Here is a 17,029-nt window from a genome sequence, read left to right as displayed (position 1 = left end):
TATTATAAAACCTCATAATGCACACGATAAAAAAAGATTCAACAGTACAAAAGTACATACAGTGAACAACATCCCTCTTACACCTGCCCTCCCACCCCATGTCTGCTTCTCCAGAGCCTACTAGATATCTAGATACTAGGTATCTATCAGTCTACAAAGGCCAATATTACGATAATGGTCAGCTACCATTTACTGAAAGGTGAGTACACCGGGGATTATACTTTTCCATTTATGTACACATTATCCCAAACCCTTATAATTCTAAAAGCTAAGTATGATTATTTTTACTTTATGGATGAGAAAATAGAGAGGTCAAGCGGTAAATCCAGTAACTGCCATAATACTGCCACTCCTATTTAAGTGTTTTGGAAGTTAAACTTTGGGAATACTTATTTCATCCTTACCTCTACCTGGAATCCATACTGCAGAACGACATTTTTTATATCTTCATAGCTCAATTCTATGGAAAGTTCATTTGCCAGATTTTCAAAGTGGTATAGCAGAGGACCTATGGTTTAAAGATACCATGAATGAATTAACTTGAATATAGACATGCACTAGTAGCTGTGTTAGACTGAACTCCAAGTTAAATAATAAGCTGGGTAGTGGATAAAACAGATATAAAGAGAAGTAAGGAACCTTTACATTTGCTAAGGACATGTATCCAGACCCCTGAAACTCTGGCCCAGTAATTAACATTCGAGTGCTGGGCCTACATTCATGGGGAGTGAGTCCCTCAGGTATACCAGCCTTGCATTGTGATTCTCCATGTCATGGGCCTGACATCTGTAACTCTTAAGTCCCTGAAGGAGTAGCTGAATCAGAGAATGCTAAGTCTCCCAATTCCAGAGGTATACTGTAATTATAATTCCATAAGTAAATACAAAACTGCAGCTACAAACTGGATATCATGTGAAAACAGAGAAGGGTCCTCAAGCTAGCCTGGGTAGGAAAGAGTGTCGGGGTGAAGGGAAGTCATAGGCAAAGCTCTCCTGAAGGAAGACGTGACTCAGAGCTGGCTTTTTAAGTGCACAGTTCATATCCCAACCCTAACATCTACTGTGTGCCTATGGACAAGTCACTACCTCTGCCCCATCTGTAACGTGACTTTAATGTGATAATACACATGGAAGGTACTAAGTAAATGATACCTATTACAACTTTTTTTTATGACAGTCCTCTTTTACTATTTTCTCATTCCATATATTCAAACACCTATCATCTGACTCAAATCAGATTTTCCAATTGTTTAATCTCTCACATTTTGCCCAATCCATCAGCCTCATCCAGACAACATTATCATTCCACAGTTTTATTAATCCTGTCATTGGGTTAATTATAAATCCTGGGACCAACTCACCACTCCCACCCCATCCCCACTCCTCATACAAAGTGCTAATCATAGGAGATAAAAGTAATAACCAGGACCAAGTTTCTGCTCCCAAAGGCTCACCACTCTGGAACATACTTAGAGTTCAGAAGTTCTTCTTCTTCTCCCCTCTTTTTTTACCCTACATAAACCAATAGAAAAAATGACTACAAATATAATTTATATATTAGTGTTCTTTTCAAAAGATAACAATGGTTCCCTACCAAACTACTCTATCAAGCTTAGATTCTTGTTAGTTTTATTAGTACTAGTAAAAATGACAGTAGCTACCATTTACTGAGCACCTGCTGTGTCCTAGACCAACCCGAAGCTTTTTTAATAAGAATGCAGAACCTCACAGCAAAGTCTTTACAGCTGTAATGAGTATGCTATTCCTGCTCAATTATTTTAAGAGCTTCCCACAACACTGTTTTATTATATCTACATAAACACACTCCAATGATTCTTACATACTCAGACCATATTTTACCTCTACTCATGTTGTGTTCCACCCAGAAAGCTGCAACTCTCAACTCGAGCTTTAACCATGCTCCAAAACCTTGCTGAAATCATTTTAATATAATCCATCCGAGTTTCCAAATCTACTGCTCATCCCCTTAATATAGTGCACTTGAAATTCATTTAATGAAATGGGGCACTGACTGCTCAGTCATTATTTTTCATGTAATTAGTACTGTTTTTTAACTAGATTACAAGCTACACAAGTAAAAAAAAGTGTCTTATGTTTCTTTTGAATCCATCATAATTTCCAGCATAGCACTGCATGTCCAGTTAAGCACCCGTAATTTTACCACCCAAAGACAACTAGTACAGTTGTGCTGCAATTTTTTACAGTCTCCTATTACAAATGGTACTTTAATACCTCTGTGCATATTTCAGATTTTCCTTTACAAAGACATTCCTCAAACTGGAATTTCCAGGTCACAGAGAATCAACATTTTTACTGACTTTATTCAAACTGCCAAAATGCTTTCCAAAAGAGACAGAACAGTTTTCACTCACAGTCGCAATGATGAGTACTTGTTTCAACACCTTAGCAAGTAGTGGGACTGCAATGGTGCAGTTCCTTTGGAAAACAGGTTGGTAGCTTCTCATAAAGTTATACAAACACACACCATATACGACCCAGCAATTCCACCACTAGGTAAGTACACAAGAGAAATGAAAACTTGTGGCCACATAAGGATTTGTACTCAAGTGTTTACAGCAACTTTATTTATAATCATAAGAATTTGGGAACAACCCAAATGTTCATCAACCAGGAGTGAATAAACAAAATACAGTGTGTTCATACAATGACTACTCAGCAATAAAAAGAAACAAGCCACTGGTACATGCAACAACATGGATGAATTTCAAAACCATTATGCAAAATAAAGGAATCCAAATACAAAAAGTAACTTACTGTATGATTCTATTTATATAATATTCTGGAAAAGGGAAAACTGTAGTGATAGAAAACAGAATAGTGACATCAGGTATTGGGGGTAAGAGGAGAGCACTGACTACAAAGGGGCACAAGGGAACTTTTTGGGATGATAGAAATATTCCCTATCTTGATAGAGGTATTTGTTACATGATTATCCAGCTTTCAAAATTCATCAAACTATCCACTTCAAAAAAGGGGGAATTTTATTATATGTCAATTATACCTCCAAAAAAAATCTGACTTAAGAAAAAACACAGTAAGCATTTTCATTAAACAAAATATTTGCTAATTTGGAAAAGGGAAAATGATAGGCTGTATACAGTTTCATCTGCATTTCCTTGAGGCTGAGCAGTTTTCCATATTCATTACCTAATCGCTCATTCTTTAAATGAAAGTTCACCAAGCACCTAGCAAATGCCTGGCACTGGAGATATAAAGATGAATAAACATGGACACACTCCTTAAAAAGTTCTTTATTTTCTCAACTCTCATGTCTCTATATGTTCTTTTTTTTTTTTTTTTGTGAGATCATCTGCCAATCCTCCTCCTTTTTTTTTTTTTTTTTTTTTTTTTTGCTGAGGAAGACTGGCCCTGGGCTAACATCCGTGCCCATCTTCCTCCACTTTATATGGGATGCCGCCACAGCATGGCTTGCCAAGCAGTGCATTGGTGTGTGCCCGGGATCTGAACCAGCGAACCCTGGGCTGCCGCAGCAGAGCGTGCACACTTAACCGCTTGCGCCACCCGGCCAGCCCCTCTATATGTTCTTTTAGTGGACCTAACAGAAGGAGCAAAGAAATATTTTTTCCTGGACCATAAATATAATGTAAGCTCAGAACCCAAAGCTGAGATAACATGAAAAAGCACAAAAATAAAGTCAAAGCCATCTCTAATCCTACACTCACAGATAACCACTTGAAAACTTAATGTATCTTCCTGCAGTCTTTCCTTGGTGCATTAGTATGAGATATTACATACCTAATTTTGCATCTTACACTTCATTAGGAACATTTTCTTATTTCAGTAATTATTTCTGGAGAATGGTTTTCCTGTATGGCTATCCCATGACTACTTATGCATTCCATTACTATTAGAAATCTAGGTTCAATCTAAGTTTTTGCTGAGTATGTTTGTCTATTACTCAGTCTTTAGTCTTTGCCCATATCTAATTACTTCCCTCTGACAGACTTCTACAAGTATAATTAATCTAACAAATGTATGTAATAGTGAATGTAATTATGTAATAGGCTGGATGGCAAATATTTTAGGCTTCAAAGGCTACATAGTCTCAATCACATATAGTCATGTGCCGCCTAATAGTGTTTTGGTCAATGACGGACTGCACATATGACACTGATCCCATAAGATTAGTACCACATAGACTAAGGTGTGTAGTAAGCTATACCACATAGGTTTGTCTAAGTACACTCTGTGATGTTCAAACAACGATGAAATAGTCTAACAACGCATTTCTCATAACACATCCTTATTGTCAAGCAACGCATGACTGTATTCTTATTTGTGTCTCCCTCCCTCAACCCTTTAAGAATGTAAAAAATGGGCTGGCTCCATGGCCTAGTGGTTAAGTTTGGCATACTCCACTTCAGTGACCCAAGTTCGGTTCCCGGGTGCGGACCTATACCACTCGTCAGTGACCATGCTGTGGTAGAGACCCACGTACAAAATAGAGGACGACTGGCACAGTTGCTAGCTCAGGGCAAACCCTCCTCAAGCAAAAAGAGGAAGAGTGGCAACAGATGTTAGCTCAGGGCGAATCTTCCTCAGCAAAAAAAAAAAAAAAAAGTGTAGAAAATATTCTTAGCTGGTGCTGGTGGGCCATATGAAAATAGGCTGCAGGCCAGATTTGTCCTGTGGGCTGTAGTTTACCAAACCCTGATCAAATGTACAAATTGTTAAGATTTTTCCATATACATCAAATTGTTGTTCCTGAAGAAAGCTTTACGACTATACTCCCACTAGCCGTATACAAGCATGGTCTACCTCACTGTACCTTATCTAAACTTTGTAAAACTTACCCACCTACCCCATCTTAACTGTTACATTCTTTTGTCCTCTGATGACATCCCTGCCATTCTTTGCCCATGTGTTTTATACCTTCTTATATTTTTACTACCACTGTAACAAGATCTCAATGAGGAGATAATATATGTGTTCAATCATGCACCTTTTATAGGAAATCTCTCATGTTTTTAAAAATTCTGTAGCTTTTTAATGCTTTAAAATCTGTGAAGACTTGTCTCTCCTTACACTTTACTAAGATCTCCTTTGGTACTTTAACCTGTTTATTTTTCCAGATGAAGTTCGATTCACTTTGCTAACTGCCTGCTCTCCATTACCCAACTATAAATGTATCAGCGCACGCACACACAATCCCCCCACACCCCCGCTTTTTAAAATAAGTTCCACATAAATGCACTTAAGGGGTAATGGTCATTATGAAAAACTGAAAAACAGGAGGCACAGCCATTCTTCTGCATTTTGCCAAATCATAGCCTTTCCCAAAGGACATATACATAATAGCTCCTCACTAATTTTCCCTAACCTGGGGAAGATTAAAGAGTACCTCAAACCCCCTTAGAGCATTTTATAAGTTAATAATATTCCCAACTCTGATTTTATACAATGTGGGTAATATTTTCAGTATAATTTAACTTCCAATGTAAACTTTTTAGTATTCAGAATGCCTTGCAGCTATATTTCTCATTATAAATAAATATATTGACATTCTGGTCTACGTAAGCATGGTTAGGGTGAAATCATCCCCAGGGGGCTGATGCTCTCTCAGTTTACAGATAAAATTAATTTTCCAGGTCCACATGACTGAAGCCAAAACCATGGGAATGTTATGAATTTATGAATATAAACACCACTTTATCATGTCTCTTTTGGCAACTTCTGCGGCACTTTAACATTACTTTGTTCTCTCAAATTTCGAAACTATGTATTCACTCATGCACATAACAGTCACCAAATACCCACTAGCTGTCAAGCTCTGTACCAGATGAGAAGGAAGCATTAGATTTTTGCCCTCATCGAGCTCAGAGGTTAGGAGGGGAAACAAAAATATATGGGCGACAACACCATGGGCGACACCATAATGTGTTAAATGCTATTGACAGATTCTGTGAGAACCTAAAAGAGAAATGCAGAATACTTAACCTAATCTGAAAGGATCACCTGAGCTGAGTGTTAAAGAGTACACAAGAAAGAGCCAGATGAAAATAGAGGGGAAGGAGAGAGGGCTTTCTAGGTAGAGGACTGACACTTGAAGTCAGGGCAGGGGTGGCAAAAAAAAAAAAAATGAAGCTGATAAATGAACAGCTGCTCACCAGCACTAACCATCAGGGAAATGCAAATCCAAACCACACAGAGGTATCACCTCATACCTGATAGAAAGGCTATTACCCAAAGGACAAGAAAGAACAAGTCTTGGCAAGGATGTGGAGAAAAGGGAGCCCTTCTGCACTGGTGGTGGGAATGTAAATTGGTGCAACCACTAAGGAAAACAGTATGGAGATTCCTCAAAAAATTAAAAATACAACTATCATATGATCCAGCAATTCCATTTCTGGATATTTATCCAAAGAAAATGAAAACATTAACTCGAAGAGATATCTGCGCCCCCATGTTCACTGCAACATTATTTACAATCACCAAGATATGAAAACAACCTAAATGTCCATCAATGAATGAATGGATAAAGAAGTTGCAGGACATATATACAATGGGATATTATTCAGCCATAAAAAAGAATGAAATCTTGCCATTTGCAATAATATGGATGGACTTTGTGGGCATTATGATAAGTGAAATAAGCCAGAGAGAGAAAAACAAATACCATATGATCTCACTTATATATAGAAATCTAAAAAAAAAAACCCTCCAAGCTCATGGATACTTTATAACTTCCAGTTATAAAACACATAAGTCACGGGGATGTTATGTACAGCATGGTGACTACAGTTAATAATACTGTATTGTATATTTTAAAGTTGCTAAAAAAGTAAATCTTAAAAGTTCTCATCACAAGAAAAAAAAACTTTTAACTATGTATGGCGATGAGTGTTAACTAGAATTACTGCAGTGATCATTTCAAAATATATACAAACACTGAACCAGCATGTTGTACATCTGAAACCAATATAATGCTGTATTTCAATTATACAGACCTCAATTTAAAAAAATGAAGCTGAGACATAGACAGAAGAAGGATCACAAAGGGCACTGTATATATCCTGAAGAGTTTAGGTTACCAAGAAAGCTAGTCTTGCTTGCATGCAGGGAGTCTGACAGGAATAGATTTGCATGTGGGAAGATCACTCTAATGGTAATATGGAGAACTGAAAGGGGATGGAGGGTTGGAGACAACCTGAAGGCAGAGACAGCCTTAAGGAAACTACTGCAGTAATCTAGGCAAGCAACGATGAGGGCCTGGACTAAGGTACCAGCATGAGGTTAGAGCAATGGTTCTCAGTTGGAGGTGATTTTGCATTTTTGGCTGTCACACGTGGGGAAGTACTCCTAGAATCTAGTAGGTAGAGGCAAAGATGCTGCTGCTAACCATCCTACAGTGTACAAAACAACCCTCCCCACCCCCAAATGAAGAATGATCCAGCCCCAAATGTTAACAGTGCCACAGCTGAGAAAATCTGGGAAAGAGATTCAAGAGCTATTAAGGAGCTTTAGGAGATACAACTTGTAGACTGATCGGGTGCAGATGGTGAGTAAGAAGAAGGCTAAAGGAGGACTCCCAGTTTTCTGGTTGGGGGAATCTGAGTAGCTGATGGAACAGAAAAGGCATGAAGGAAGCATCATTTTTTTGAGACACGCAGATATGGAAGTATCTGTGGTGCATCCAAGTTGGAAACAGTGGCTTGGAGCATAAAAGAGATATCTGGACCAGAGATACACTCTGGGAATTGAAAGAGTAGGACAAGCCATGAGATTGGGTAGGAGTGACATGGAGTAAAGGATGAGCACATGGCATAAAAAGTGAAAAACACTGAATAGATACCTGGAGCACACCGATATTTAAGGGAAAATTGACTCCGAGATTATTATTTTTTAAATTCTTTAACTTATACATGCAAAGGATTTTATTTGGAAAGTATTAACATTCCAAATAATTATTTTTAAGGACTCTGTTTCTCCATTATTCCAGTTCTCAAAATCATTTTGAAACTCTGACCTAAGAGTAGACGCTCTCCTAATTGACCATTAACCACCATGCCCCATTACCTCTGATGATGACAACATACCACAGGCCACGCCCCAACATGTCTACTCTTATCAAACAGTATGCTTATCAAGGGCCAATTTCATTTGTTCCAGGCAGTTATAATTATTGTTATTACATAATTTAATAAAATATCAATAAACCAATAAAATAAATGTTCAAAAAGAAAAGTTGTTTCCATGAAAGTGAAGTCAAACACTCTGGAAATACACAAAACCTTACCATAACACAGTAACTGAGGTCAAAAATTTTAATCACATAAATACACGGTCAGATTAATGCTAAACTATAAAGTGACCCAGTGTGAGCCTGCAGAGCTGGCTGGTTAGGCATTCAAGAGGTTGGATTTGGGCTCTAACCTGTCGCTGCCATATAGAAGCTCCAGGACGTTTCTGCTAGTTACTTAACCCAAGACTCAGTTTCTTCAACTATAAAATAGCAATAATGTCATTTCAATATAGGGTTGTTTTGAGATTAAATGTAGGGTTGTTTGAGATTAAATGAGGTATTATAGGTGGCTAACACAATCCCTAACCCACAGTGAGCAAATACCCAGTAGGTAATGTTATCTTTCAATCATTCCTTGGGAAAAGGAAGACTTTTCTTTTAAAGAAGACCCAAGGTTTGAGATATTTATTTCATATTATGGTTAGATTTTATAGCTGCTCTCATCTTTCCTGCAGAATTCTAAAGAGAAGTTTGGCAAAGACCTACTATTATCTCTAGGCTTAGTTCTACTGGCAGAATCTCTGATAATGTCAAATCATTAAGAAGAGAGCAGGTGACAGAACCCATCACCAAAACTAGACGGATCCTGAATGCCAAAGACTCAAACAATGTGTATCTGACTTTTATGTAGTATAATAACCATCATGTTTTTCTTAACATGGATTATATACCTCACTAAAATAAGACAAGTATATTTACCTTGATTATTATCATTCTTCTCTTTTTATTTTAAAGAAAGAAGATAAAACTAGCAATTTCCCTTAGATTCTGCATGGGAGGGACCAAGTCATACTCAGCGTTTGATTTCTAGCACCTAGCAGTAGGAGGCAGTAAAGTCTTTGCATAAATGAAATTGTATTTCTATTCTTTCTTAAACTTAAGGTAGTCATAAAAGTCATCATACCTACTCTTTTCCCAGTATGTACATGTACTGGGGAGGTCTCCATGGGAGAGGTAAGTGCTTTCCCTCAAATGTTTGATTATACGAAAAAAAAGAACACTCTCTTCTTAACAGAACAGACTGCTGTCTCCACGGAGTGGGGGGTGGGGAAAGTGAGGGGATGATTATCATCAGATTAATAATAGTACTCTTTGAAATTACGACTGCTGTGAGACTGGAATAGTACGAATAAACAAGTTTGGGGGCTTCCACTACTTTTGGAGGAACTAGCTAGGACTGGAGGAACTGCACCACTAACTAGGATGCAGTCTGGAGGAAACTGAAGAAGTTTTAAAACATGTACAACACAACTATAATTTTCATGAACATTTGGTTCTGTGAAGTTACCAAATGTAGAATAGCTATAAGTAGTCAGATTAATGTGTAAAATTCTAATAAACACTGAGGAACTTACCTAGATTTATCCAAATTCCACCTGGCTTGAGTATTTTCCATATTGTGTCAATATAATCAATTACATTGTGAGCTGTGTCTATGAAGAAACAGGTTGCAATACAGTCCCAGGTATCTATTCAAGGAAAATCAAATTACTACATTTGTTATTTTGCCTTTCAATTAATTCTATAAATGTACCAGTTACTTCTTACAGAATATGAATATTTAACTACAGGGATATAGAAGCTAAACTCCTCCACTCAACTACTATAATCAGGGTAACCAAATAATCATTTATGAGACACTTCGCAACTCATAAAAGTTTTTATTAATAATTTGATAATCAATTTGCAAATCATTTTTTATCACCTATATTACTACATAGCTTTACCAAATGATATTTATAGGAGTTTTGTTTATAATCTATTCAAATTCTAGCCTTCATTAACATCAGTTAAGATGAAATAATAGTCATTTGAATTTTAAATTATGATTTAAACCAGTATTAACTACCAATTCTAGAAGGTTTCAGAAAGACTGCATGCACTTGTGGCCAACTGAGAAATGAAGGGCATCAAAATACTTAAACATCCACCAGTACTTCGGAGAATCTCCTTCGAAAAGGGAGGATGGGGCAGTCAGAAGCAGTGGGTGGGCACCCAGCAGACAGTGCTGTTTGCCTCTTGGAGGCTGCGGCCTGGCACAGGGATAGAGACGGGACTGAAGTGTACACATGCTGGGGCTATAAAGGCACATGACCCAAGCGCAGATTACTTCCTTTATCTCCTCTCTCAAACCCTGCTCCAGGAGAAAGTCACTTTCACTTGTTGAAGTGATGTTTTCCATTACTTCACTCTTATTTTGAGACCTTGCTCCCTAACTTATCCCCAAAACCTAACATCTTCCATCTCTCTCTTTCTACCTTCAGAGTACAGGTTTTCCCAATGTCAGAGTTCAGGGAAAAATTAATAAAAACTTGACTATCTTGCTACTCTTCTACTTGAATCCCTCCAATGGTATCCCATCTCTCTCAGAGTACAATTCGAAGTCCTTGCTATGGCCTGCAAGTCTGCCTCAGCAAACCCTCTCCAATCTCATCTCCCACCACTGTACCCACCACTCACTACATCCCAGCCAAAATGACCCTCTTGCTCTTCCTGGAGCAGAACAAGTGCCCTCCCCACCCTCTAGTCCTCCTTCCCTCTCCATGCCCTCTATCTGCAACATTCTCCCCCACATATCTGAATGGCTTGCTTCTTCACTTTTTTGAGGTTCTCTACTCAACATTTTTTTTTTAGGTTCTGCTCTTACAAAGGCCTTCCTCCTTAACTCTACATAAAACAGCAGCCCCTCCCCAGTCACTCATTATCCCCTCTCCTCTGCCTTATTTTCCCTCCTCACAATATTAACTTGTTATTGCCTCTCTCTCCCTACCAGAACATAAGTTCCCCGTGTGCAGGGGCTTTGTTTTGCTCATGGCTCTCTTTCCAATGCCTAGCACACACCGGCTACTTAGCAGGTGCTGAACAAATATTTGTTGAATGAATGATCTTGGTGACCCCTCAGCATTCTATTTCTCTTCTTCCTTTTACTGCCAATCACCCTCTCCTCTTTCCCCATTACCATCTCCCTTTCTCTAATGTCTAGCTCAAATTTCTTCAAGAGTTTGCCAGTCTAAACTTCATAGCCTGATTATAAAGGTCCTCCACAATCTGGAACCAATCTACTTTTCTGGCCATTATCTCCCATTAAACCCTCAAAGAAACTTCCCTTTCTCTTCCAGTCAAGTAGTTCTCATCCCCAATTACCTATTCATTCACATCTCGGTACCTCTGCCTACCTAGATTTCCTCCTCCCTATCCTTCAAGTCACAGCCTCTCCACAAAGAACTTCCTTCTCATACTATCCTACTTTCCTCTATATTGCATCACTCATTTGAACTTTGTTTATATGGTGCCATATTAATAGACCCAACAGATTCTAAATGTCTTAATTGTGAGATCTTATACTTCTTTATATTTCCTATCATTGCCTTACACAAGACCTTGAAAATATTCTAAATTGTCACTGAAGTATACCTGATATTCCACCATCAAAATGATTGACTAAAACTTTGACTTAGTATAAAATTAGCTCATTAAATTTAGAATAGAGGACAAGACATTTAAAATGCTTGCTTTGGACTTACTGCATTCTGAGTATATTTCTTGAAAATCTCCAGCTGTCATAGAAAAGTTAGAACCAGGAGGAAGACTGTGGGGGTCAACATCAGGGAAAAAGATGGGTCGAATCTGATCAGCTGACCTCCGGTTATTGCTAAACTGATGGATCCAGGGATAAAGCTTATATTTATTAATTTCAGAACATCTGCAAAATATGAGCATAAAATTCAGTGTTAACTAAACATTTTACCAAGAAAATCTACTTTAAACACTAAAACATAATCTCTTTGATTGAAAGTTTATTTATATAATTCATTAACACAAAGTGTAACCACTACACTCCATCCAATTATCTGAAAATGCACATATACATGCAGATGAGTAATTAATCATGGATTAAAAAACAGAAAAAAAATTTAAGTAAATTCAGAGATATAAATGTATTGTTCTTTCAAATTTTTAAAAACATATTTCCAAACTTCAAACTCAAGTAGAAAACAGTCCAACTATTTTTTCAAAAACTGGTATTGGTTTTGCTTGTTATCTATTTTAATTATTTTGTACCACCTTGTCCTTTTTACCTTCTCACCATCCCCTAACTCATACTGCCACCAAGACAACATATTATTTAAACAAGGCAGCTATTTATTTTTTCCCTAACACATCTCTTCTGGCTTCAAAAATAACTCTTTTCCACTGCCTTCTAAAAGAGGCCACAGAAGTTCTACGAGATCTTTCCAACTCAGTCATGTGAGCATAATTGGCCATTTTCTAGGAATTTGATAAAAAGAGTAATGATTGCTACACTGAGCTCTTACTCCACTGAAGAAACAAGTGGGTGAAGAAGTTTAAGGAACAATGAGAAAATACTCCTTCCTGGATCATACTTAGCCATGAAATTCTGGACAGAAATCATTTCATTTTCACGGAATGCCCAATTACTGTCTAAGAAGTAACTTACCCATTCCGTTTCAACATTCTGTTAACTAGGCAACTGATTAAAACGGTAATTTGTATAAGCAATTTGACTTAAGAAACATGATATATATGATAATTAAACACTATGTATTTATCTTCGAATTCAGAATTGTTCAAAAATAGGTAAGTCAATCTGATTCTGAGAAATTACTATTTCCAGCAAAAAGTAAATTAAATACCTGTTGAGTACAAAGTTGGAAGAAAAGAGCATAAAAAAACTCCATTCATTTCCTTGACAAGCATAACCTAGCATAGCTATTTCCCAGGCCAGTCTTCCTAGTCCAGCACCAGGTACCAGAATATTTACTTTAGAAGGATCCCTGAAATGAAATAAGGCAATTATGTCCAACCCCTCAAAGAAAAAGAAAAAAAAAAAAAAATACAAAATCCACATTAACAACTAAAATCTTAGATATTCAATAAGAATAAGCTCACTCAAGACTCTGACTTCTTAAAATTGAGAAATAATTCTAACTACCAACAAAAAATAAAGATGTAAGGAATTATCATATGTTCAGATATCAGACAAAAGTTTTTCCCCCAAAATATTATTTTTCAGAAAAAAGGGAGTTGCCTTATATCTGAAGACTTATGAAGACACTCATATTCCTAGTAGCTGTCACCTGAACAACTGTCCTGGGAAGACAAATTATCCCAAAGGGATCCCAATACATACAAAAAGATTGAACAAAATCATTTTATCATATGAAACAGTAAAACAAATTTATTTCTAAATTCTATATCTAACACAATGGTTTATATAACTAAATAGATGAACTATATGTAGGTTTTAACGTGTCACGTATATCTTTAAATCTTATATATTTCAGTTGGCAAAAGAATTCGGAGGGGGCATATTCTCCTGGGGAAATGGGGAACTGCCTTCTAATTGAGCATACACAATGGCAAATATATCACACAAAACCAGAGATTCATAACCAAACTGTTCTCTAGTTATTAGCATCACACTGCCATCACAAATTTCCTTTGCTGTAAGACCCATGGCCATTCCACTTTCAAACTGCTAAAAAGCCTCAGCAAGGCGAGGACCTTTCTAAGGAATTCTGGCAAATCAATATAACCCTAAGGAAACTAAAATGGTATTCTTACAGGAAACCAAGAAAATGTGTATAATCAGCTGGCATCATATCAATTAAAAAGGAATTTCACTATTATCTGTATTCCCCAAATTTAGTTCATAAATCAAATCCCACATACAATTCTTTTTTATGTTCAAACTGCCTGGTCTTTAAGTTTGGTGGGCTCCAAACAGTAAGAGGGCATTTTATTAGTGGCTCATATTATAGCCTCTGCATTTCCCACTTAGAAAGGAAAAAGAAACAGAACTATGGGGCTTTTGAAAATTTAGTCTACAAATATAGTAACATGGGAATCTGCCCAGGGTCATTCAGGCTTAAAAAATCTATAAATGGAACATGTATTTGTATAAAAACCTTAACAAAGTCTATTTAGTTTGCTTCACTATTGAATTTTATATATACAGTAAGGTATAAACCAAATTTGTTACAAATAATTTCTGACAAATAGATATTAAGATTAGTAAGACATTCTTTCTTTAACACTTGATAAGGGCAAACTGATGCCAAGCTGCCATATAATAAAATAAAATAGAATGCTTTCTTCTCATTCCAGATTATATACAATGTTTGTGTGTGTAAACAGTTAAATTTTTAACAAAGAGAATGGGTACATCCTCCTGTTTTGTTCAGGCCTATCTGTATCAGTTATGTAACAAGAATATACATGTTCTTAATATTAGAATTTGAAAATTCTAGGACTCTTTGCCACCCCTTGTGTAAAGGACCAGACAGTACAGCACCCCACCCAGGCCTCTGTCTTTTTCCACTACCTACCAGACCCACCAAAACCCTTCCTTTCCCAAATTACCTCTTTTCTTTTCTCAGTTCCCATTTGCCCAGTTAAAACATGCCTTCCCAAGTGGTTGTTCTCAGCTTAGATTAAAAAATCAAAGTAATACAACAGAAAGCAAAATGATTTGGAAGTAAATTCACAGTAATTTGGAATGATCTGGAAGTAATTCACACAAAAATTATCACACAGAAATTAGAAATCATGCTAATCTCAAGGGAAAGTTGTGTTAATAATGGTACCTTTTGGTAACATATGGAAAGTTAACTTTATGACTGTTACTATCAAACTCTCTCTAACTAATCAGACCCATGAATTTTCTATCTCCAACTTGTGGCAGAAAGTTTCTGAATAAAACTACTATTAAAAGGCTGCCGTCAAGCCATGGAATGCAGAATATATCAAAGCCCCATTTTAAGAGTTAGTAGAGATTACTATAGATCTACAAATTATTTGTATGACAAAAAGGGGCGTTTCAGTGGGCATATAAAAGGAGACATTAAAACAAACTCTCTAGGGCCGGCCCTGTGGCTTGGTGGTTAAGTGCGCGCACTGCGATGCTGGCGGCCCGGGTTCGGATCCCGGGTGTGCATCGAGGCACCACTTCTCTGTCCATCCTGAGGCCGAGTCCCACATACAGCAACTAGAAGGGTGTGCAGCTGTGACATACAACTATCTACTGGGGCTTTGAGGGCAAAAAATTAAAAAATAAATAAATAAAATCTTTAAAAAAAAAAAAAAACTCTCTAGAACTATAAAAATGATCAAGACTCAAGCAATGAATGGGTGATACGGAGAGGATTATCCCCTAAATCTTCGTTCTTAGCTAGATTTTTTTTCATTGGGTCTTTATATAAGGGATATTATCAACACAATGTAAAGTCTTTCTAATTATAATGGTATGAAACTAAGGCACTCCAAAAGGCACTTTCTGCTATGAATCCATATAAAGTCTAGGGCATTTCTATGAAGGTATTTCTGTGGAGAATAAGAGAAATATAAATCTAAGTATAATCCTTTATGGTGAGTTGGCTAAACCTTAGAAAATCAGGAATAGAGGCATATAATATGTGGCTCAGTAATCAAATTGCCTGCTTGAGATTCTTAACAAAACAATAAGCAAGCAAACAAGTTTACCTAAGTGATTAAGGTCCAACAATGGAGAAGCAGTATATTTACTACAAATGTGACACTATCTGATAATAGCAGGAAAAATTTCAAATGTTTATTCAAGACAAGTAAGAATGGAGAAGGAAGAGTACATCTCTAAGGACAGAAGAGAGAGTGTCCGTGCGTCTGAAGAGGCTGTGGGTCACATTTGCACCACCCTTTGTGCTCTAATTATTCTACAAGCAGTAAATGCTGTTCCTGAGAAAGGTTTCCTTTACCGTACACAGAACGATCTTTGCATTGCAGGTGCACATTAGCAAACTCCAACAAAAAACTTTCTCTTGTTGTGTCAACATGATGACATTTAGCTGATCCCTAGTGGTAGCAGGATGCACAACTTGCAAGCACCAAAAGTGTTTGGTTCTGTTTGAATCACAGCAATTCACTGTCCAAAATAGTAAAAGCCACTAACAACTTGTGGCTACTGAACACTTAAAATGTGGGTAGTCCTAATTGAGATGTGTTGTCAGTGTAAAATAAATGCCAGACTTTGAGACTTAGAATAAAAAAGGAATGTAAAATATTTCATTAATACTCTCATATACTGATTATATGTTGAAATAATATTTTAGACATACTAGGTCATTAAGGTATATTATTAATTTGACTTGTTTCTATTTACCTTTTTATGTGGCTACTAGAAAATTTAAAATAATATATGTGGCTTGTATTATATTTCTATTGAATAGTGCTGGTTCATACAGAGAAATCGTAAAAACACTATTTTTGGCAAAAAACAATTGTGAAAGGACACCACAAACCAATATATGAATTTTTAAAACATACAGAACACAATGTATTGTTTAGGGGTATATAAACATGTAGTTAATGTAGGAAGATAAGACCAGAATAACAAACAAATTCATGTTAGTTCCTATCTCTGGAAAGAGCGAGAGTAGAATGTGCTCTGTGTGGTTTGCAGGGCAGATTCAACTGCATCTGTAATGTTTCTTCTAAAACAAATACAAAAAAAATCTGAAGTAAATATGACAAAATGTCAAGATTTAATAGAGCTAGGTGTTGAAATAATTTTTTATTCAAAGTAGAAAATTGGTTAAAAATCAGATTAGTGTCTAGCTCCTTGGTCCCAACTTACCTCATCATCCACTCCCAACAAAGAACTGCCCACATCATCAGCCAGACAACTTCTCACCAACTCCAGAAAACATTTTCTCACCTTAATCTTTAG

At 36.8% G+C, this 17,029-nt stretch overlaps 1 protein-coding gene across 2 annotated transcripts in view; it reads right to left on the bottom strand.

Moving 5' to 3' along the window:
• The window catches only part of CARNMT1 (carnosine N-methyltransferase 1), a 49,110-nt gene that overhangs the window by 11,127 nt on the left and 20,954 nt on the right, over positions 1-17,029 (bottom strand). For both annotated transcript variants that reach the window (XM_087444475.1, XM_004439634.3), the window contains exons 4-7: positions 12,960-13,100; positions 11,829-12,007; positions 9,660-9,773; positions 405-508 (exon numbers count right to left, since the gene is read on the bottom strand). In XM_087444475.1, the coding sequence (XP_087300601.1) occupies positions 405-508; positions 9,660-9,773; positions 11,829-12,007; positions 12,960-13,100 (538 nt within the window). The remainder of the gene's footprint in view (positions 1-404; positions 509-9,659; positions 9,774-11,828; positions 12,008-12,959; positions 13,101-17,029) is intronic.

Source organism: Ceratotherium simum, chromosome 20 (assembly GCF_057802395.1).
Source record: "Ceratotherium simum simum isolate JZ-2026a chromosome 20, ASM5780239v1, whole genome shotgun sequence".
Lineage (NCBI taxonomy): Eukaryota > Metazoa > Chordata > Mammalia > Perissodactyla > Rhinocerotidae > Ceratotherium > Ceratotherium simum.
The sequence above is the reverse complement of the archived record's forward strand: the minus strand, read 5'-3'. Positions and strand labels throughout refer to the sequence as shown.